A 20,986-nucleotide genomic window follows, 5' to 3' on the forward strand; every position below is an offset into this window, starting at 1 on the left:
GGCCTATCATTGCCTATTACCGGGAACCGCACATTTGCCAGGCTGTCACACCGACATAAAATGTGTTCTGACGTTTCTTCTTCAGATTGGCAGAACCTACACATAGCTTCGTCTGTCAATCCCATCAGCTTTAGATGCCTATTTAGCTTACAATGCCCTGTTAGTAGACCTACTACAGATTTGACTGTCTTTCTGTCCTTGCTTATCAAGTCTACCGTGAATTTTGGCGAATGTTCTACAATTAATCTTTTCGCCCGTCTCCACCATTCTAGAGATTTGTTGTAGGCGATATATAGGCACTTAACAATTTTTGATAAGTGCATATAACGATAATTCTAAATGTTTAATTGTTATTAACAACATGTTGTGCAACAGACTAACAAAACTAGTGTCTGTGACTACTTATTTCCACAAATACCACAGAAGTACCTAAAACTAAATCAATAAAATAGATTTTATTTCCAATGTGTAATATTCTTATTCTCATTCTCTATTTTATATATTTTTTACAGTTCCTAGACCTCTCGTCAAGCGTCCAAGAGGTAGACAACGTTCAAAAAATAAGAGTAAGTAGTTAAGAATAATTAGTACCTACATGACTATGAACTATTTAAAAAAAAAACTTTTATACAAAAATATCTTCTTTCCATGTTATTTCCAATAGAAAAAAATGGCATGCCTGCGAAAAAAATTGGTTTTATGGTGTAGATACCCTTTTTTTTTTCGTTTTATGGTGTAGTTTATGGAACAAAGATACCCAAGATATACAAATCATTAGTACATATACAGAAAAATGCTAGTTTGCCTGTTATTTATTAAAAAATTTATTAACCAAGATAATGGCTGAATTGATGACAAGGCTGATTGATTTTTCCTTATGTCTCAAGTGCTGTACGCTGGTGACAGCAATCATTCTACGGTCAACGCATAAAACACTTATTTTCTCTAATTCGATTTCTTTAATTTTCTCTAATTGAAAGCGACAGTGTTGCCATATTAAAATGTAATTGTATGGGTATTTCACCACTGCACTGCAAGAAAATCTACAAAATAAAGTAGTTACTTTTTGTAAACAATTCTGCGTTAAAGCTAAACGTTAGTAACTTCTGACAATTAGTGTCCGTTTGGGTTTAACGCAGAAGTGTTTACAAAAACTATTTTATTTTGTAGATTTTCTTGCAGTGCAGTGGCGAAATACCCATATAGGATTTTTGGAGAGATGAATCCGCCACATAGGATATAGACATTTGCCATAATATTCTACATAAGAAATCGCAAGCGATCTTCATTTCCAAGCCAACTCTGACACCGTTCTTCTGTTTGATCATATAATATTACGTTAAATTGTTTAATGATAGAAATCCGTAGATCTCCGGATTAATCAGTAATTCTGGCAACACTTTCTGCGGCAACCAAATCTGTCGACTGAAAGCAGAATTAAGGTACGCGCACACTGACCAGAGCCGCACGCGCCTCATCGACCAAAAAAAAATATTGTTTGTGTTACTTTCAATGAAGGTGCCCACACTAGCCAGAGCCGCACGAATCGCATCGAGGAAAATGCGGCCAGCATTGTTGGGCCAGAATGATTTTCGGTCAGTGCGGCTAGTGCTGCTGACGTCACACGCAATTCCTTCCACTCTACGCGGGTAGCCGAATCGAACTAGCCGAAGAGGAGATTAGAAATTCAATATGTTAAGAAAGTTCGCAAATTTTTCATGGCTCATTTTCACATATTGAAAAATGTTTAGTTCGTCCTTAATTAAATATGGAAATAATATTTGGAATTCCCCTCCTAAAGGTAAAATCTTTTCAAATATTGTGAACCCATAACCTTCGATTCTTTCTCGTGATTTCTTTTTCTTCTATTAGCAAGGAGCTCATAATTATCTTTTGTTCGTTGTCATTCATTGTCGAGAAATATTAAAAAAACACGCTTATCACATCAGACAGGCGTCCGGAAACGACTGATGAGAAATTCTATTGGCAAATACAGATGTAGTAGGGGCAAAAAGAAGCAAAAGAGCGAATAATGCGGTGCGTGCGGCTCGTTCAGTACGGGTCAGTGTGCGCGTACCTTTACGGTGCAGTATTCTTTATCCGTTGCGCTGTAAACGACTCCATGCCCTAGACACTCAATGGTAATTTTATAGAACTACAAATTTAGTTTCTTCCGCATCGCCAGACGGCGCAAAAGACATTAAAGTACAGGTTTCTAATTTATATTATGAAGATGACATGACAGTCTCTATGTTAACTACTGTCGATGGTCTAGTTTTTGTCTAGTTGACAAAATGTTGGTGATCCGTCAAGTTATTTTTAAATCATTATTTAAATAATTATTAATTCAGATATTCCTGATTTGTCGGAAAGTTCAGTGATTTGTGTTTATAGTTTGTGTTTTTATTAGTTTGTGCATTCTGATACTTACAGTCGATCATCATTTTCGTGTTAGATACTAAACTTTTTTATTAAAGTCATTTTGACATTTTAGAAATAATAAGTTATAAACCAAATAAAAAAATAGTTTAATCATAAATAAGTAAGTACATAGTTGGTAATATATAGTATTTTTAGTAACAGTTAATTAGTAGTCTATAATATTTTTACTATATTATAATTTAGTTGTTAAATCAAAAATATAGGCGCTATGTGATCTATTGTTGGTGTTTAAAATGTATATGTTATATAATTTTAATTTTGTTGTAACTATGTTACACTTCTAATGATCTAATAAAACATAAAATGGCAGTAAAAAAGTCTATATTTATTATTTTATATTTTACAAGGAATAATTTTGCGCTTGAATAACGTTACCGTTTTAATTAGCGTTAATAAGTAACGGAACGCTAAAATTATGTTATGCCAAAACTCTCCATTAGTTTCTTCCGGATCACCATGTGGCTCTAAATGACAGACCCATTTGTATTATATCAGTGTCCAATCTATCTCTAGTACGTGACATTAGTCTATGAACGACTCTCAGCGCAGAGCTAAACTAAAGCCCCGTTCTCAGAACTATGATTGTCGCCAGCGACACGTCAAATGAACCAATGAGAATCGATACAAAATTCAAACAGCTGTTAATTTTGAATTTTGTGCAGATCTCATTGGTTCCTTTGACATGTTGCTCGACAATACTAATGTTCTGAGAACGGGGCTTATATCTCGGACAGACTGATAGTAACGTCAGCTACATCTAGGACAGATTTTGTACCACGAAATGGCCCATAATGTTGGGCATCTTCTTATTTCTTCAACCAAAGGGGTTAGTCAAAAGCCTATATCCGGCTAAATATCTAAAAGACGGGTAATGCTGTTTTTGAAAGTTTGGACATTGGGTATAAAATATAATGACAATCGCAGACTCAAAAATCGTGTCTGCAGTGTTGCCAGAATTGTTTTTTTTTCAATAGTAATGCAGATTTTTGTTTTTTAAGTACAATGCCATGGATTTTATTACATTTTTAAATTCTACGTAATATTACTAATATTCAAACCTATTTTTTAAATAGGTCGTTTATAGGTCTTAAAAAATAATTTATCGTATATCTTGAAATCTTTAGGTTCACCTTCAGCTTCCCCAGTTACTACACCCGTGCCCAAAATAATAGCAGCCCCAGAAAACTACGATATCACTAATATGCCTTTCGGAGACTTGGAGTACCTGACTAAATCTCTTTGTGAACCAAATAATGAACAAGTAAGATATCAATATCAGAATTCTTATTGATCAACTTAATCAACATAAATCCTTACAGATAGAGAACACCTCTAATCTTACAATGGAAGCCGGTGTTATGGAACCCTTTGTAGAAATAAACCTTGATCAGAGCGATTCGAACGATGGTCAAAATCATACGTCTGACGGTGGATCTCAAAACCCTGGAAATTTTTTAAAAAAAATTGGATTGCTAGAAACGAATTCTGTGAGTACAATTGGGAATTGTACAATATCAGTAGCCAGTTCCTCGCAAAAATCTTAAATCAGATTTATTAATTATTTAGTTGTACTTCATTTTAATTTTTATAAAACGAAATATTATATTTATTTTTTTATGTCTTAAATACGTTTAAATAGCACTTTTTGAATTAAAATAAAAAACCAAACTTTTTGAAAAAAAAAAACAAACCAAACCAAACCAGAACACGTTATTAGTAAATGCGCCGAGGCGACAACCGTTAGTGCCCTAAACTTTGGTACGGCTGATGTCGCGGATGGAGAGCTGGCCTCTGTGGAGTCGTCTCAGATACTGGCTTTTATCAAAGCCCTGAAACTGTATGATGAGTTATAACTTGTTGTTATAACTCAAGAAAGAGGAACATACAATAGATATGTAAGATCGCGGTGATTAACCCCCTCCATTCTATCCTCGAATATTGATCCTCGAGAGTTCCATTAATGGAATCATCATCTGAGGAATCCTCTGGCTCATAAAATTTTCTTTAAAGTAACGTTTAGTTTTAAAATTTTCTTTGTTTACATAATTTAAAACCCCAACTACTCCAAGACCTGTATAATATGTCGATTGATACCCGAATAATGCTCGGTGCGTTTTGCTTGCTGTTTGTTGGCACACTGTACCTAAATGAAAACATTTTTTTTAATAATTTTTCATATTTTTGTGTAAATAATTTGACGTGAGAGGAAAAATGTTCAGGTTGTCCTTAGAAAAGTGCTTATTTTGTGTCTCTCTCTTTAACTGTTGATTTTGAAAATTATCTGGTAACCTTTCAGGCCAAATGAAAACAAGTAATTCGGGGAATTACTTTTTTTTTTCATTTTAAACGTTATCACCATAAATCGTATATCGCCTCGATTCTCGAGAGCACAGTACACCACAGACGGTATTAGTTTCGTATCGCGGAATCCTTGAAGATCGATAAAAATCCTCGAGACATATCGAGGATTTTAGCACTCGAGTAACCGAGTATTCTTCAGTCGAGTGATACTATCAATTCATTCTTTCATTACTATCAATTCATCTGTCTCTAACCCTGGAATACTGTAATAGCGTCGAGGTAGCAAGAAAACAAGTGTTCATCAAAAAAGAAATTGATAGGAAAATAAATAGTGTATGAAGGAATGTCACTCGAGACAAGTTGAATTAAAATTATTATATCCAGCTAGGACACCTTATTAGGCTTGCCACACCTGTACTTACAGGTGGGAACCACGACTGGAAGCCCTGAATATATAGATGCGGGCAATAAAGTTATTAAATAGGAGAATATGTATATCTATATAGGGTCCTAAATAAAATTGGAAATTAAAAATTAAAAAATCGGCTAAAAGAATCCAAAAGATATAAGCTACTACTGGAAAGCTTAAAACTATTGAATTACTTAAAGAAAGTATAACAAAGCAAGGATATTAAATTACTTGTTAATCTAAATACCAAATTACACAATATCCTGGATCACACAATAGGAAAATACACCTGGATTCTATCTATATAAGAATGAATGCTGAAAAGGAATAAAAGAACCAGTGAGGTTTCTTTCTGCCTTATCTATTCCAAGTTATGAGCTCTCAATCAACACTAATCCCATCTTAATCACAAAATATAGAAAGAGCAAATCACCAAAAACACAAAGATTTAAGTAATTTTGGATAAATAAAAGGCATGTAAAATTTGAGATGTTTATTGTCCTTACAATGTACCGCAATGAAAAAAAATAATTAAGTATGTACATAAGTTACGGAAACCTGGAAATTGATAAGAATTACACAAAATAATTACTATACAGAGAAGCATGATTCGGCACGGCCGAACCATCAGTACTTGATATCACTTTTCAATTAATTAATTGTATCAACATTTTCCTCCGTTAAAGAGAGAATTGTAATTATTTTCGCATCCTAAATTCTATTCATAGAAATTAAAAAATAATAATAATTTATTTCGCTAATTCTTTCATTCTATTGAGAGCGCTGCCTGCCTTGAACCAAGTGATTTGAAGGTCGTTCAGGGTGTGATTGAGCTGGATTTTATCGACGCTACCGTCTGCATGTTTGATTTCGCATTCTACGGGTTTGCCGGGCGCCAAACTCTTCAAGTTTTTCAAGCTGATCTTATCGGTGGGTTGGATTTTGTCGTAGTCGCTGGGATTGGCGAAGGTGAGGGGCAATAGACCCTGTTTCTTCAGGTTGGTTTCGTGGATACGGGCAAAAGATTTGACGATGATGGCGCGACCACCCAAATGACGCGGTTCCAGAGCGGCGTGTTCTCTCGACGAACCCTCGCCGTAGTTTTCGTCCCCGACTGCTACCCATCTTACGCCTTTCGCTTTGTAGTCGCGAGCTACATCAGGTACTGCTCCCCACTCTCCGGTGAGTTGATTTTTAATTTTGTTCATTTCGTTGTTTTCGGAATTTGTGGCACTGAAAAAATTAAAAATCAAAAATAAAATTAAAAAACTGTATCCAATTGTAAAACTGATTCAATTCATAACTTCTCTTGACTATTCCATATGTAAAAGGAACATCAGAAAATATCAAACGAATAACCAAATAATATCTTCTTCTTACAGTGCCATACTCTATACAGAGCGTCGGCTACCTCTCGCATGTACTTGTGATGTGTGTCATCAGTGTTTCACAAGTACACACATTGGCAAACATTTTTGATCGTGCAAGCGAGCGACCGACGTGAGCAAACGTTAGTGTACGTCCATAGTGCACCGGGTTTCCGCTTTCCGGTGACCGGCTTATATCGCGGCAGGTCTTATCGCTTTATGAACCTGCGCCATTGCAGCAGCCAAGCAGGTAGTGCAGGTAGTACAACCGCTTGTAGGAAGCAGGAATGTCATTTGGCTTCATGGAGCTACCCCGTGTGGATCTATTATGTCTTTTTATTACCTAGTGATAATGTTCATATTAACTGATACAAAAAAGTATTACTCGCGTTCATGAAATTAATCGGTCTCATTTTGAATTTGTTAAATATCATACATTATATCCACAACACACAGCTCATCCTCAAAAATTTTACGAATATTTCCGCATGAAGAAAGAAAGGTTCAAGTATATTTTCAACAAAATTGAGAATCGTGTAAAAAAATGCTGCAATTTTCAGAATACATAGATGTACACAAGGTTACGATAAAAATCGATTAATTGTTAATCATTTTTTATGGTAATAGCAAAACAATTTCCGATGCACGTGATCAACGTTCAAGTGACAAGCGATGGCGACAGCACTGCCAGATTGTGATGGATTTATGAGATGAATCTTAATTTAAATGTAACAAACAATATATTTATTATCATTTTTAAAGATTTTTACACTTTATTTTTAATTTAATAACTAGTAATTTAGTAATTAATTGATTTATTTGTATTATAGCTTATTTTACTTATTACATATTGGCAAAAACTAGTCCATTATGAAGATTATTCTAAGATTTATTAAGGGTTATTTATTTATTTATTGATGGACATCTTACAACGCCATAAGTGGTAATAACAAGTAAGAGGGTGCTATTAATGCACAAACTAATAATTACAGAATTTAATGAAAACTAACGTAGAAATAACTTTGAAAGTGGTGTAATGTGCTTATCAATCAAACTTACTTCTCTGACTGCAGTCAAGGGTAATAAAGGACCTTTATTGTCAGGTTCTCGTTCAAAATAGTTTATCAGGAAAGCTACAAGCTCTTTGCTTCGATTATTTAAATGCTTCGGCATATTTTCAACACACAATTTCAAGAAATGCAATACAAAAACTCGAAAATTTAGTTCTTAAAAAAACTGTTGATGCTTAAAAATATAATTTTTAAAAAAGACTATGAAAATAGGCAAAAAAAAAACGAAAATTACTCACAAAGATTCAACAACAACACGGTATTATACAAAACAATGACTGACACTAGGATAACTGTCAAATAATAAACGACATACATACATACAGCCGTTACTCGCTGACGAGTATTCGACACACATAAAGAAAATGGTCACGCAAGGCGTTTTCTTTCATGAGCTTTTCTGTGACTGAAAAGCCCGATACGTGATGTTATCTGCCTACCGCACTCCGGACATTCAAAAATCTCATTGCTTTGTTGCCTCTCTACTTCATTGGAAGTTTAGAAATGAGTATAGCAAAGTAGATTAAGTTTTGGGGGAGCGAGGGAGTTGAATTAGTTTCAAAAGGGGTAGCTGTGGTAAAACTGTTGAGCGGGTGAAGCGAGCAAGTGACAAAAAGAAACAATTATTTATTCGGGTTAAATCAGTTTAAGCCGGTTGAAGCTGGCTGACTGGTGCACTATGGCCACACATATACTGTTGTTCGTCTATTTTTTGCCGCTAGTCTGCCGCGGCAATTCGCTCGATCGTGCGATTCGATCAGATCACATCGCGTGATCGCACTTGTTTGTTTTTCAAACCAGTTTGATTTTTGTCGCCGAATCGCGCGATCAAAATTGAAAAGCGCTCTATTGTAGATACTACGACATAATGAAGCTTCTTAAAATTCGTTGTAACATGGATGTACTCTTCTCAAGTACTCTCAACAATATATCCAAAATGTTTAATTTTTATTGCATAACGCAGAAATAAAGCCGTATGCTGTCTTCAGAATATTAATAAAAAAAAATGCAAAATATATAGACATACTATCCCTAACTAACTAAAGCCAAACAATAATATTCTTTGCTTATATCACCTAATACCAATATATGGCAACAGCGCCCTTCATAATGTATTTTCTGTGTAAATACTAGCACCTCAATAAAAAAAAGAATGTGTCCTTATCTTTATATGACTCCGCAAAAAATCAAAGATGCCGGCTTCTTTCATAGCATTGCCACCGACCGCTGTCGGGTTACTCGGAAAGAAATCTACGTCGCCGGGCGACAACTAAAATCCAGTTAATATTTTATTATAATCGATCCTGACGAATAAATGAATTTCATAAATGAATGAATTTTTATAAATGAATGGTTTTTGCTGCCGAATTAATAGAATACAATATTTCAAGGCAGATGACGCATCAATTCGATAATTTTTATTCGAATAGTTTTCAACGAATGTTTTCTTACCAGCTATCGAATTATTCGAATGAATTGCAACTATCGAATGTTTCGATAGTATTCATTAGATAGTTCCCACTACTAATAATAAGTAAAATACTAGTAGCTTACCCAATAAACATATTATTTGAAATATTGTCCAAATGTCCACGGTATTTCAACCAGGGTCCTGCCGCTGATATGTGATCGGTGGTACACTTTCCTTTGACCTTGATGAGAACGACCAGATCGTCGAGATCCTTTCCGTCCCATTTGTCGAAGGGTTCCAACAGTTGTAACCGTTGCGACTTGGGGTCGACTTGAACGTTGACGCCGCTGCCGTCGGCTACAGGGACTTGGTAGGTGTCCTGGCCGGGATCGAAACCTTTGGCCGGAAGCTCGTCGCCGAACGGGGAGGATAGTTTGAATTTCTTACCGTCAGATCCTGCAAATAAAGTAGATTGTCATCGAAAGCTTATTCACTGCTAACCACTCATCTTGACTAGTTTTTGAGTATAGTCTTTACAATTTTACTTGGATCAGCGTTAAATATGTAGTATAACCAAATTATTTCATCACGAATAAAAATAAAATAGCAAAAATATGTTGTGGCTATCAGTAGAAGTCACGTGGACTCGAGGCATGCAATTGGTTAATATCGAATTAAAATAGCCAACCGCTTGGGAGATTCTTACGAGAGATAGGTGAGGTCTGCGCTGATTGAGCATTTTTTATTTATTTTTAGTGACAACAAACTTCGGATTGTCACGGGGTTTTTGTTCACAACAGGACACTGTCTCCTCAACGAACGCCTAAGTAGGTTGAAGCTAAGAAACAGCGACGAATGCAGATTCGGTGAGGAAACACCAGAACAACCCATCACCGAGTGCGCCGATACGACAACCATTCGTGCCATAAACTTTGGTACGACTGATGTCGGAGATGAAGATCTAGATTCTGTGAAGCCGTCTCAGATACTGGCTTTAGTCAAAGCCCTGAGACTGTGTGACGAGTCAGATCGTTAGAGAACGTTATAACTCAAGAAAAATTCTAGATTCTACTTATTTTTATTATATTATTAAATATTACGTGCGCTTATGGGATCTTTCAACATTTGTTTGGATTTATTTAAAAAACACAATTTGCTTTGTTATTTTTAATAAGACTACGTAGTAGAAACTAGTATCTGAAATTGTTTAAATCATAATCTACAATCCCAGTGATAAACATTAAATAATACTTAAAATTAGTTTACTTAACTTCTAAAATAGTAGCAATACTAAATCTCATTGCACTGCATTGGTATAGGTTAGTACAACAGAAAAATTTTGAGATATGAGAGGAATTTCCAAAAATGTAATAATATACTGGGTGTCCATTTAAAATAACAAAGATGCTATCACTTTTTAAATGATCTGGCAACACTGTAACGCTGATGATATTTTGGATAGATGAAGCCCGTGTCTTTATATAAAAATCAAAATTTTCATCACCAGTCCTCCAATTACCATCGCCGGAAAGTCGGTTACCGGTAGCGGCTAGACAGCTAACTTTTGATCCATAAGGATAGTTCGGGATTTTCATTTTTTCCTTCCATTATAAGCTTAATGCTAACTAAAATTTAAAGTTTGTGCCACTTCTAGAAGTACCTTAGAATTTTGATGACGGTGAGTGAGTCGCTGGCGAAATTAAAGAAGTTTGACTAGAAAAAAATCATAATCCTTGAGTTATTGTTGGTACATACATATATAAATAAAATTAGAAGAGACGGTTCCGATTAATTCCAGTTTTCTACCTTTTTCTCGACTGGAAAATCAGTAACCGGTAGCGGCTAGACAGCAACTTTTAATCCATAAGGATATTTCAAGATTTTTCATTTATTCCATTGTTTATAAGCTTAAAGCTACCTAAAGTTCGATATTTGAAGTTTGTAACTCTTCTAGAAGTACCTTAGAATTTTGAGTGAGTCCATGTCGAAATTAAAGATATTTGACAAAACGATAATTCATAACCTATGCGATATAATTACTAGATATTTTGGTAATCTAGCCAGCTATAGTATGTCCTCTATGTCCTCATGTGTAGTGAAAATTAATATTCTTGCTTTATCCAGAACGAAGTTACAAGGTGGTCAAAAGTGCCGCTAATACCTTCGAGAAAAGGATGGTACGGCTGTGCTAGAAATGGCGGGCGCACCCCCTGCAGTGCCCCCAGATAACTTTACATCTATTCACGTATTTTAATATACAAAAGAATTGTGTCAGATCTCGACATATTTTTAGTCTAGAACATTAAATTGATCTGATTTTCTCAAATTTTTACACTATTTGTTACCCGAAAAAAATTACGTATTATTTTTCCTCTAAGTCCTCTATCCTCACGTGACATTCGGTTTGACCCCCATTTATGGACGCCCGCCAAATACTCTTGACTGAGATTACAGAAAATAAAATTTGCCTGTGCGGCATTGTTAAAATGATAAATACAACTGTCACTGTCAGGGATCCTCCCATTGGACACACTATAAACAACAATCTACAAGCCAGACCGCTTGAATCCGCTAAAATCGTGAATTTGAGATAGCCGAAATATTCTTTGTTACAATCAAAACAAGTCAAAAACTATCAAAGTGAAGAGATAAGAGTTCAAGTTCATAAACAGTTCAACGGGAAAATTAAATTGAAAGAATGTTTGCGATTTTTTCTGTATTAATTTCTAGTTTCGCGTGAAATTGCTCAATTTCTATAGGAATCGACAATAATATTTATATCAACCAGACGATAGTACATACAGTCAAAGATTTTGTAATACAGAGATATAATGGCGTAATTTGTAAAGCCAATAATACGAATTATCGCCTTGGCAATTTTTTAAGGCGATATAGTGTCAAATTATAATGTAAAATAAAGGATATCCTGTGCATATTTTTGGTTTCTCTAATTAGCCTGAGAAATAATTACAAATGTTATCGAGGTCACTTTAAAAGTTTATAAATATTCTAATCCTTTCTAAATACTCTATTTCTATTACCCCATAAATTAGTTAGCACATTCCTGGAAATCATGTTAGATATTGTTTGATAAAGAGATAAGAATAATATAATTAAAAAGTAAACTTATAAATAAAAAAGTAAACTCTATTGTGCGATTGAGCGTTTGTAAAGTAAACTACCTTGCTACAATATACTCATTACGCAGGGAAGAATTATTATTAATACAATATATTATAATATACCGATCTGGTCATCGAATCTGCGTGATCTGGATTTTAGTGTAAGAGTACAAGTGTAAGACAATGATGTAGACAGCGTAATGGGAAATTAAATGTATTAAAAAGTGATAAAAGTTGGCTTGAAATATTTTTTCTATGCGGTATTGCCAGATTTTGCATCAAAATTTCAAACCGCATAAGCAGGCGTTTATGAAAATTGTTGCATCTTTATTTTTCACAATTAGTTACTCATTTTACTACAGCTGTAAGAGATTATATTTAGCTTAGATACATTATCTTCATTTCAGTAGCATACATGAAAGTTTTTAAAATCGTTTATTTTTTTCTACCCATATTTTCCTACAAACGTAAAAACCGGCAACACTGTATGCCGCTTTTTATTTTGTCTCTATCTTTGAATAAGAAGGTCTCTATGTCTGTCAACCGGTCATTTATATTTATCTCTGTCGCATGCATTAAAATACAGACCACGCAGATGAAGTGACAAGATCTTGTAGAGAAACACTTAGTCATATACATAGGTATGTCTAAAGCGTAATAAAATATATTAAACAAGGTATTTATTGTTTAAATAGACTCTATTGTTTAAACAGACTGCCAGACATAAAAGAGGTATTATTTTTTTTAATAAAAACAAGCTGGCCATGTACACATTATAGATATAACTACACAATGTGCCTCAAAAAACGACAGAAAAATCAACTCATATTTTAGGCTCTTGTAATTTGATACAAACTGTCAAAGTAATAAAAATCCCTATTTTCTATTTAACTAAAAATCTCATGGTATGTAAAAAATAAATAAAAAAAAACTTGATATCAAGTTAAAAGTAACCAAATTACTTTGCTAAAAATGTATCTTATGTCGATTAATAAATAATATCACTTTACAAATATTTACCTACTTCAGCAATAAAAAATTATAAAACTTAAAAAAGTACTTGTACTTGTGTAAAAGTACTAAATATTGATTCTGATCTATTTAAAATCAATATTTTTTTCACTTAAAATTCTTAACAAAAGTGTTTCATCTACTACGTAAACATGTCTAGATAGATTTTCTTTTATTAAGAAAGTTAACAGCTATGAGCTATGAGTATAAATGAAATCTACAATTTTTATAAATCATTTCATACTCACATTTGGGACAAAAGCGCATACTTAATTATTATATAATCATATACTGTGTGATTAATAAAGTTTATGATCAAGCAAGCTTTGTGGATACATAAGAATTATCAGAAATTACATATCAAAAATTTTTAAAGTGTCAAAGTAACATAATACTTTTACGTTTTTTTATTGAATATCATAATATGATAAAAAAGTTTACAAAGAACACTGGGTCATAAAACTTGTATATTACCATACAATAAAAAAAACAGCGTCAAAGTTGGTTTGGAAATGATGAATAGAATTATTTTATATGTAAAAATATATGGTTAATGTCATCAATTTGCAAGCCAACTAGACGCCGTTTCTTATCATATTTTAACAGTATACCGATCTGGTCATTGTAAAAACGTGGTCTGGATTTTAAAGCATAAGGCAATGATGTAGACATCCTAATGAAAAAAAATTGGCGCCGGGAGGCACGTATAGCCGCCCATACTAAAATATGTTAATAAAAAGTTGGTAGGCAGTTCTTTTAGTTTCAAAGTAAAGGATTTTTTTTCTTTTTTTTTATCTCAAAAACTGCGATTTTGACTGATTTTAATGTTATTACAAATTTTGTTGCAAATATTATTCCTAATCTTAAATTGAAAACCGCGTTTCACTCGCTACTGTAATTTTGGAGTTACGAGTTTTTAAAATTTTTAACCCCCTCCCCCACCAAAAACTAATGGCCAGATTCTCGAGTGCCACAGTATTTTTGTGCCAAATTTGGTTAAAATCGGTTTAGCGGTTTTTGAGTTATGTTACAGACGAACAGACAGACAGACATACAGACAGACGTGACAGACAGACACGTCTGTCTGTCTCTCCTGAGCATGAAAATATTTTGTATTTAGGTAATTTATGACCCAAATAACTCATTTTGAGTAAAATTAAAAAAACTGTTTTTTACCAATCTTAATAGTATATATCTACCATACCTATATGGTCGGCTAATAAAATGTATTAGAGATAAAAGTTGGGTTGATATATTTCTTCTGTGCCGGATTTTGCATCAAAATTTCAAACCGCACATATAGGCGCTTACGAAAAATGGTACATCTAGGGTTGGAGCTTTATTTTCACAATTACTTTCTCATTTTACTACAGCTGTAAATAATTCTCTTATATTACTACACTGTAATAATAAATTATATTTAGCTTAGATATATTATCTTCATTTCAATAGTAGGTATACATGAAAGTTCCTAAAATAGTCTCTTTTTTTCTAACCTATTTAAGGCTAAGATCAGGTCGACAAGAGAAGGGTCTTGGTCGATGTTTACCTACATGTTTAGAAATGAAACGCTATGGCAATCTTCATAGTCGGAAAGAAAAATGCGAAGGTTATTACCTAACCACACATATCCCTGACTACACACGTAGAAACCGGCAACACTGTATGCTGGTTTTTATTTTGTGTCTCTGTATGTCAACCGGTCGCATTTATTAAAATACAGACCACGGAGATAAAGTGTCCATGACCGTATATGATTGTCGCATATCAAGACGATCAAAAATGCTATAAAATAAGTATTCTAATTATTACCTGTGAGTTCATCGGTCACAGGGTTGAAATCCAACGTTCCGGCGATACTCAAAGCAGTAACCAATTCGGGTGAGGTAACAAAAGCGTGAGTGGCAGGATTGGCATCATTACGACCGGTAAAGTTACGATTGTACGACGTAACGATGGTGTTCTTCTCGCCCTTCTTAACGTCCTTACGATCCCATTGACCGATACACGGACCACAAGCGTTCGCTAAAACCTAGAAACAAATAAAAGGTAATAAATTACGATAAATTTTAATACAAATGTTATATTTACAGTGCCGCCGAATTCGGTTAGAGTTTTTGAAATCCCGTCTCTTTCGATGGTAGCGCGAATCTGTTCCGATCCAGGTGTGACGTTGAATGGGATTTTCGATTTAATACCATGTTGCATTGCTTCTTTGGCGATACTGGCACATCTACCTAATTTGCAGAAAAAAAATAAAAAATAAAATCTTGTGCTGTTCAAAATATATTGAAATAATGTTTGGTCAGCGTGAGAACAGACTTTATTTCAATAACTGAGAGAATTGTTTTGTTAGACTTTTTAATTGACACATTGTAATTTGATTTGAATTTTTGCGCTTAGTGTTGTGTTTTTTCGGGGTTCAGTTTATGATACTTATGGTTCATTTTAATAATTGGTTTCATGCAAATTGTATAATTCTGGGATTGAACTACAATGAGAATATTATGAATCTTAGACAGATTTTTATAAAACATCTTTTATAACAATTATAACATTTTATCAACTCATTGTAAATCAAAACCACCAAGTTAGCATACCCTGCTTTAATATGTTTTAAAAAAATGAAACGCCACTGATTAACCCGAATTTAAGTCAGGCCTATTAAGGTACTTTGGCTGTCATACCAAATTTTGTTAATATTCTTCTTCCTCAGTCTTTTTTTCAATGAGCAATTGCAATAAAAATATTCATTATCCCTTATGTAAATCACATTAATTTATATTAGAATCTTCTAATAAATCATAACTAAATATATATTTAACAATATTTTAATTCTCCCCTTAACCTCTCAAAATATTAACTGTTAATATCTTACCCATATCTTCATAGGAGCTGTTGGTACAAGAACCAATAAGACCAACTTTAATATCCAAAGGCCAACCATTCTTTTTGGCATTAGCTCCCAGTTTACTGATTGGACTAGCCAGATCAGGAGTGAAAGGACCGTTTATATGAGGTTCCAGTGTATCCAAGTTAATTTCGATGATTTGATCATAGGGAGCCCCTATAAAAACATTGAATTAAAATGATCAATGTCCCAGATAAATTGATAAAATACCTGGATCTCCATTGAGTAAAACTTTTTCAACTTTGTCGGCTGCTTTGGCAATTGATTCTCGTTGAGTTGCCTTTAAGTAGTCACTCATTCTCCTGTTGTATGGGAAAACAGATGTAGTGGCTCCGATTTCAGCACCCATATTACAAATAGTGGCCATACCAGTGCAAGAAATAGATTCTACACCTGGCCCATAGTACTCCACGATAGCTCCAGTACCGCCCTTGACAGTTAGAATGTCAGCAACCTTCAAGATGATATCTTTAGGCGAGGTCCATCCAGAAAGTTTACCAGTTAAGTGCACTCCAATAACTTTGGGACATTTCAATTCCCATGGGATGTTAGCCATGACATCAACAGCATCGGCTCCTCCTACACCAATACACAAACCACCTAATCCACCACCATTCGGAGTGTGGGAGTCGGTACCAATCATAAGTAACCCTGGGAAAGCATAGTTTTCCAGAATAATTTGATGGATAATACCAGATCCGGGTTTCCAAAATCCAACTCCATATTTGTTTCCTGCTGAACTTAAGAACTCATATACTTCTTTGTTTATGTCCTTGGCACGTGCTAAATCTTTAGGACCACCAACTTGGGCTTCAATCAAGTGATCGCAGTGGATTGTGCTTGGTACTGCAACTTTTTTGAGACCCGAAGAGATGAACTGTAACATAGCCATTTGGGCTGTGGCATCTTGCATAGCCACTCTGTCAGGACGTAGACGCAAATAGGAGGTTCCTCTTGCAACTTCCTATTAAAAAAAATTGTTTAGAGGAATTAGAGAAAAGTTTTTCTAATAATTGTAAATTATTAAAATCCATTCAATCCTTTTCTATTTTATTCTATAAAAAGATACACAAATTAATAAATAAAATGTAATTTCATTCATTAATTAATTTAATATCAGAACATTACATATACATTAATGATTATTGTGCAGGGTGTCCCATTTTAGTTGAAATCATACGGTATCTCCGTTATTAGTAAAGATAGGACGATGAGGTTTGCACAAACCACTGCCACCTTTTTGTCAAATGAAAGATGTCAACAAAATTTTCATAGCCCTCTTCGTTTCTGAGCTACAGGGTCTTTTCGATTTTGCAATTTGGGACAATCGTTTCTCCTTTATTATGGATGATATCGAGAAGGTGAAAACTGATTCTTGTAGAACTTTTTACGTAGAATACAGTGCCGTAGTCTGTTTCTCAATGAAAAAAATATTTTTGAAAATATGAACTAAAGTTAAGTTTTTCCAAATGGAACACCCTGTATATTTATAAATCATATGATCCGCCTTGCTATGAGCTTCTCAAAAATATATATCACTCTATATTTATTTTCATTATTTACTGCAATATTTAAAATATGTAATTTTTTTATTAGTAGGCCCTGATAAATAATAAAAAATCAAAATGGTATTTACTAAAATTGTCATGCAAATATATTAAAATTTTATTTGGAATTGATATATTTTACTTTTGAATCTCTGAATATATTTTTCTTTTTTTTAAAACGAAATTTATTATAACAGGATGGGTTTGCAAATATATAAAAGCTTGCGTTATTATAGCATTTTCCAGGTGTTCGACATTGTTATAATTTCATATTTCGAAAATCACCAAAATCAGAAATCGAGAGAGGACAAATCCGGGAATCAGGGAGGCCATCATATTATGGGTCCATTGGTTCCAATTCATTGATTTGAGAAATAATAATTTAACAAAATTCTAATATTTTCGTTGTAAGTTAAGTTGTGAGGGGAAGCCCCATCTTGCTGAAAGTATATTTCACGTAAATTAGATAAAGGAATATTTAAAAATTCCGATACGATAGCTTCCAAGATTTAAAAATAGCGGTAGAAAGTTTCCCTAACATAAAGAATTTATGTTAGTCTTTTAAAAAAACATAACTATAGTTCATATCTTCAAAAATATTCTTTTCATAGAGAAACAGACTACGCCACTGTATTCTACGTAAAAACTTTTACAATAAACAGTTTTCACCTCCTGGATACCTTTAACAATAACAGAGATACACAGGATGTCCTAAATTGTCAAATTTCCAAAAAGACCCTGTAGCTCAGAAACGAAGAGGGCTATGAAAATTTTGTTTACGGTATCTTCCGTTTGACGAAAAAGCGGGACAGGTTGGTGCAAACCGCACCCTTCTATCTTCACGAATAACGGAGATACCGCATGATTTTAACTAAAATAGGACACCCTGTACACTATAAATGCAGCATTTCTTAACATAATATTATTATTATTATTAATGATAAACACTGCATGTATATGTTATTAAATTTACTGCAATTTTGTATCATCAAAAAACAAGCTGCACTGATAATCTTCAAAAACAGTAAACAATCAAAAATACAGCCAAATTCAAAGTTCATTCAGTGTTTTTGATGAAAGGTTAAAGTACTAATCAAAGCTGTTTTTGTTAAAACTTATCTTATGTTTAGTATTAAGCTTGAATGCTCTTAATTTATAAAATATAAAATGCATTACTTCCTGAATTTCAGAAATAGGGCTGCCAGATATCCTACTTTTTACAATTTTATTTTGGTAAATATATTTTACCAAATTATTATTAAATTTATTTTATTATTTTTATTTTATGATCTAGTCCTGAATTTTCAAAATTCAAATAACATTATTTGTAAAGTTTTTATCTTGGATTTAATTACTTATTGGATTTAAGACAAACTTTTTTCATAATATAAATACCTATAATCCATAATTCTTTTGATATATGTTTAACTACCATATACTCATCTATATTTTATAATAAACCTATTAGCAGATGTGAAAATAAGTTTGAGATAATTTTCTGATGAAAAACCTGTTTTCAGATTGTTTTTAATTAGAATATAATATCCATATTGTAATGATACTGCTTCCCTACTCTACTCAGCATAATTGCTTTATGAATAAATGAATAAAAAATAAAATTATCAACTAAAATAAAATAAAATATTCTCACCTGGCTATCAGGTTGGTCTATATGTGAGTACAATACTTTTTCTGATAGAGTTAAAGGTCTGTTTAATCTTTTCTTCACTACTTCAAGATTTTTAACGAGCTTATCATAGGGTAAGGGATCCGTATCGAATTTGGACATCGCAGTTTTTGCTGCAGCGGCTGCCAATGGTGAAACATGAAAGCACCGTATCTGTACATCTTGGAGGACAACGGCACTCGCTTTTCCTCCCTAAAATTCATTTAAATGCTAAATTAAGTTCGTATTACTTAACCTAAAACTTGATCTTATATAAGTGGGTAAATCATTAAAATTTTAATAGAAAAAGGAAATACACTAGTACCTAATTTAGTAAAAAATAAAGAACGCCAGTATCTCATTATATAAACGATTTTAAAAAGTTTTCTATGGCCTTAAAAACTTCCAGTTATGAATTAAATTCTTCTTGTTTTGTCTTAAGATTATGAACTTTGGTGTATAAACATGATAACGGCATTTGGGATCAAAGTCTTAACTGCAAAAAATTTTTAAAAATTCCGAAATTTGCAAAAGATTAATTGTTATGTAACTTTGCAAAGGACGTAGTTTTTCTCGTGATTGTTAGACGTTACCGGTATTGGTTAGAATTAATTAAATCGGCTTAAAATAATGCAAATATACTTACATGGCGATGCAAAACTCGCATACAGTACGCCATGGTAAAGAAAAACGATTTTACTGCCTATTTCACTGGTAAAGTCTACTTCGGGATGTTTTGGGATCCACTTTTGTCTACGTAACGACGATGTTCTGTGGAATTGGAATCAAGTCTCGTTCCAGTGTGCACCTGCGCTGTAATAACTTCTCACGAGAACTAAAATAATCTAGAAGCTGTAGAAAATTATTATTGAGTAAACGCTGACCGAACTGGACTTTTAAAAGTGCACCAATTTTATCTTAAGCTTGTTTTTCGCTACGATACAGGAATATTGGCCGACGATTGAAATTTTAAACGTCATTACTACGCCACAGATATGTCAGAGTAATCAGCTGATCGTAAAGGGGGACATACACCTAAAGCATAAATACAGACTCGGGTTAAAGCTCTGGACTGGAGGTCTGGAGGTTTTGAAGAAATGCTTATTCTTATTGATATCTATATCTGATCTTTTTTAATATAAAAGTTATTTTGTACATTATACAGTAGACTTTAAAATTAACTGTTAACTTCTAACTTCTAAAACTCAATATTTACTAAATATCTAATCTAGTCTGTCCACTGAAAGGATATATATGACAGTGACTGTTTTTACTTAGATGTTATGAGTTTTGGAACGTCTGAAATTGTTTAAAAAGGTATTTGTGGCGTTTAAAAAAAAGAGCATGTTCTATTCGGAGTAAAAAACTTTTTGTGCCTCGACTGTATGTCGCCGTAGTCAATTGTACAGCCTCGCCACAAAAAGTGTTATTTTTACTCCTAATAAAACAATATACCGTATGATCGAATAAAAACGGCATCAGCGATGGCTATGAAATGAAGATCGCTATCATTTTATGTGTAAAGTTATATGGGAAATATCATCGATCGTCATTTCCAAGCCAACTGGACGCCGTTTTTTTTTCGATCATACGGTACCATTTTCTCCTGTTTTATTTTTTAATCTTTATAGTCTCTCTAACGAAAGGATCCATGACAGTGACATAATTCACAGGCAAATTGTATTTTTGTCATTTTTTAAAAGTCTGTCAATTACATTCCTTTTTTAAA

At 33.5% G+C, this 20,986-nt stretch overlaps 2 protein-coding genes across 2 annotated transcripts in view; one reads left to right on the forward strand and one right to left on the reverse strand.

Annotated features, from left to right (window-relative positions):
- LOC115879157 (zinc finger and BTB domain-containing protein 8A-like) overlaps positions 1 to 4,144 on the forward strand; it is a 28,814-nt gene extending 24,670 nt beyond the window's left edge. Inside the window, exons 9-11 of the mRNA XM_030895839.1 lie at positions 513 to 566; positions 3,567 to 3,703; positions 3,762 to 4,144. Of these exons, the coding sequence (XP_030751699.1) occupies positions 513 to 566; positions 3,567 to 3,703; positions 3,762 to 3,986 (416 nt within the window). The 3' untranslated portion in view covers positions 3,987 to 4,144. The remainder of the gene's footprint in view (positions 1 to 512; positions 567 to 3,566; positions 3,704 to 3,761) is intronic.
- Positions 4,145 to 5,630: 1,486 nt separating this feature from the next.
- LOC115879127 (probable aconitate hydratase, mitochondrial) lies at positions 5,631 to 20,262 on the reverse strand. Its single transcript, XM_030895789.1, has 8 exons — positions 19,904 to 20,262; positions 19,243 to 19,470; positions 16,255 to 17,008; positions 16,012 to 16,200; positions 15,225 to 15,370; positions 14,946 to 15,165; positions 9,144 to 9,456; positions 5,631 to 6,385 (listed from the first exon to the last, which is right to left on the reverse strand). Exons 1-8 carry the CDS (start codon positions 19,934 to 19,936, stop codon positions 5,902 to 5,904), a joined length of 2,367 nt encoding a protein of 788 aa, XP_030751649.1. The 5' UTR covers positions 19,937 to 20,262; the 3' UTR covers positions 5,631 to 5,901.
- Positions 20,263 to 20,986: the final 724 nt, after the last annotated feature.

The sequence above is a fragment of the Sitophilus oryzae genome, unplaced genomic scaffold (assembly GCF_002938485.1).
Source record: "Sitophilus oryzae breed Bouriz unplaced genomic scaffold, Soryzae_2.0 scaffold_1576_pilon_pilon, whole genome shotgun sequence".
Lineage (NCBI taxonomy): Eukaryota > Metazoa > Arthropoda > Insecta > Coleoptera > Curculionidae > Sitophilus > Sitophilus oryzae.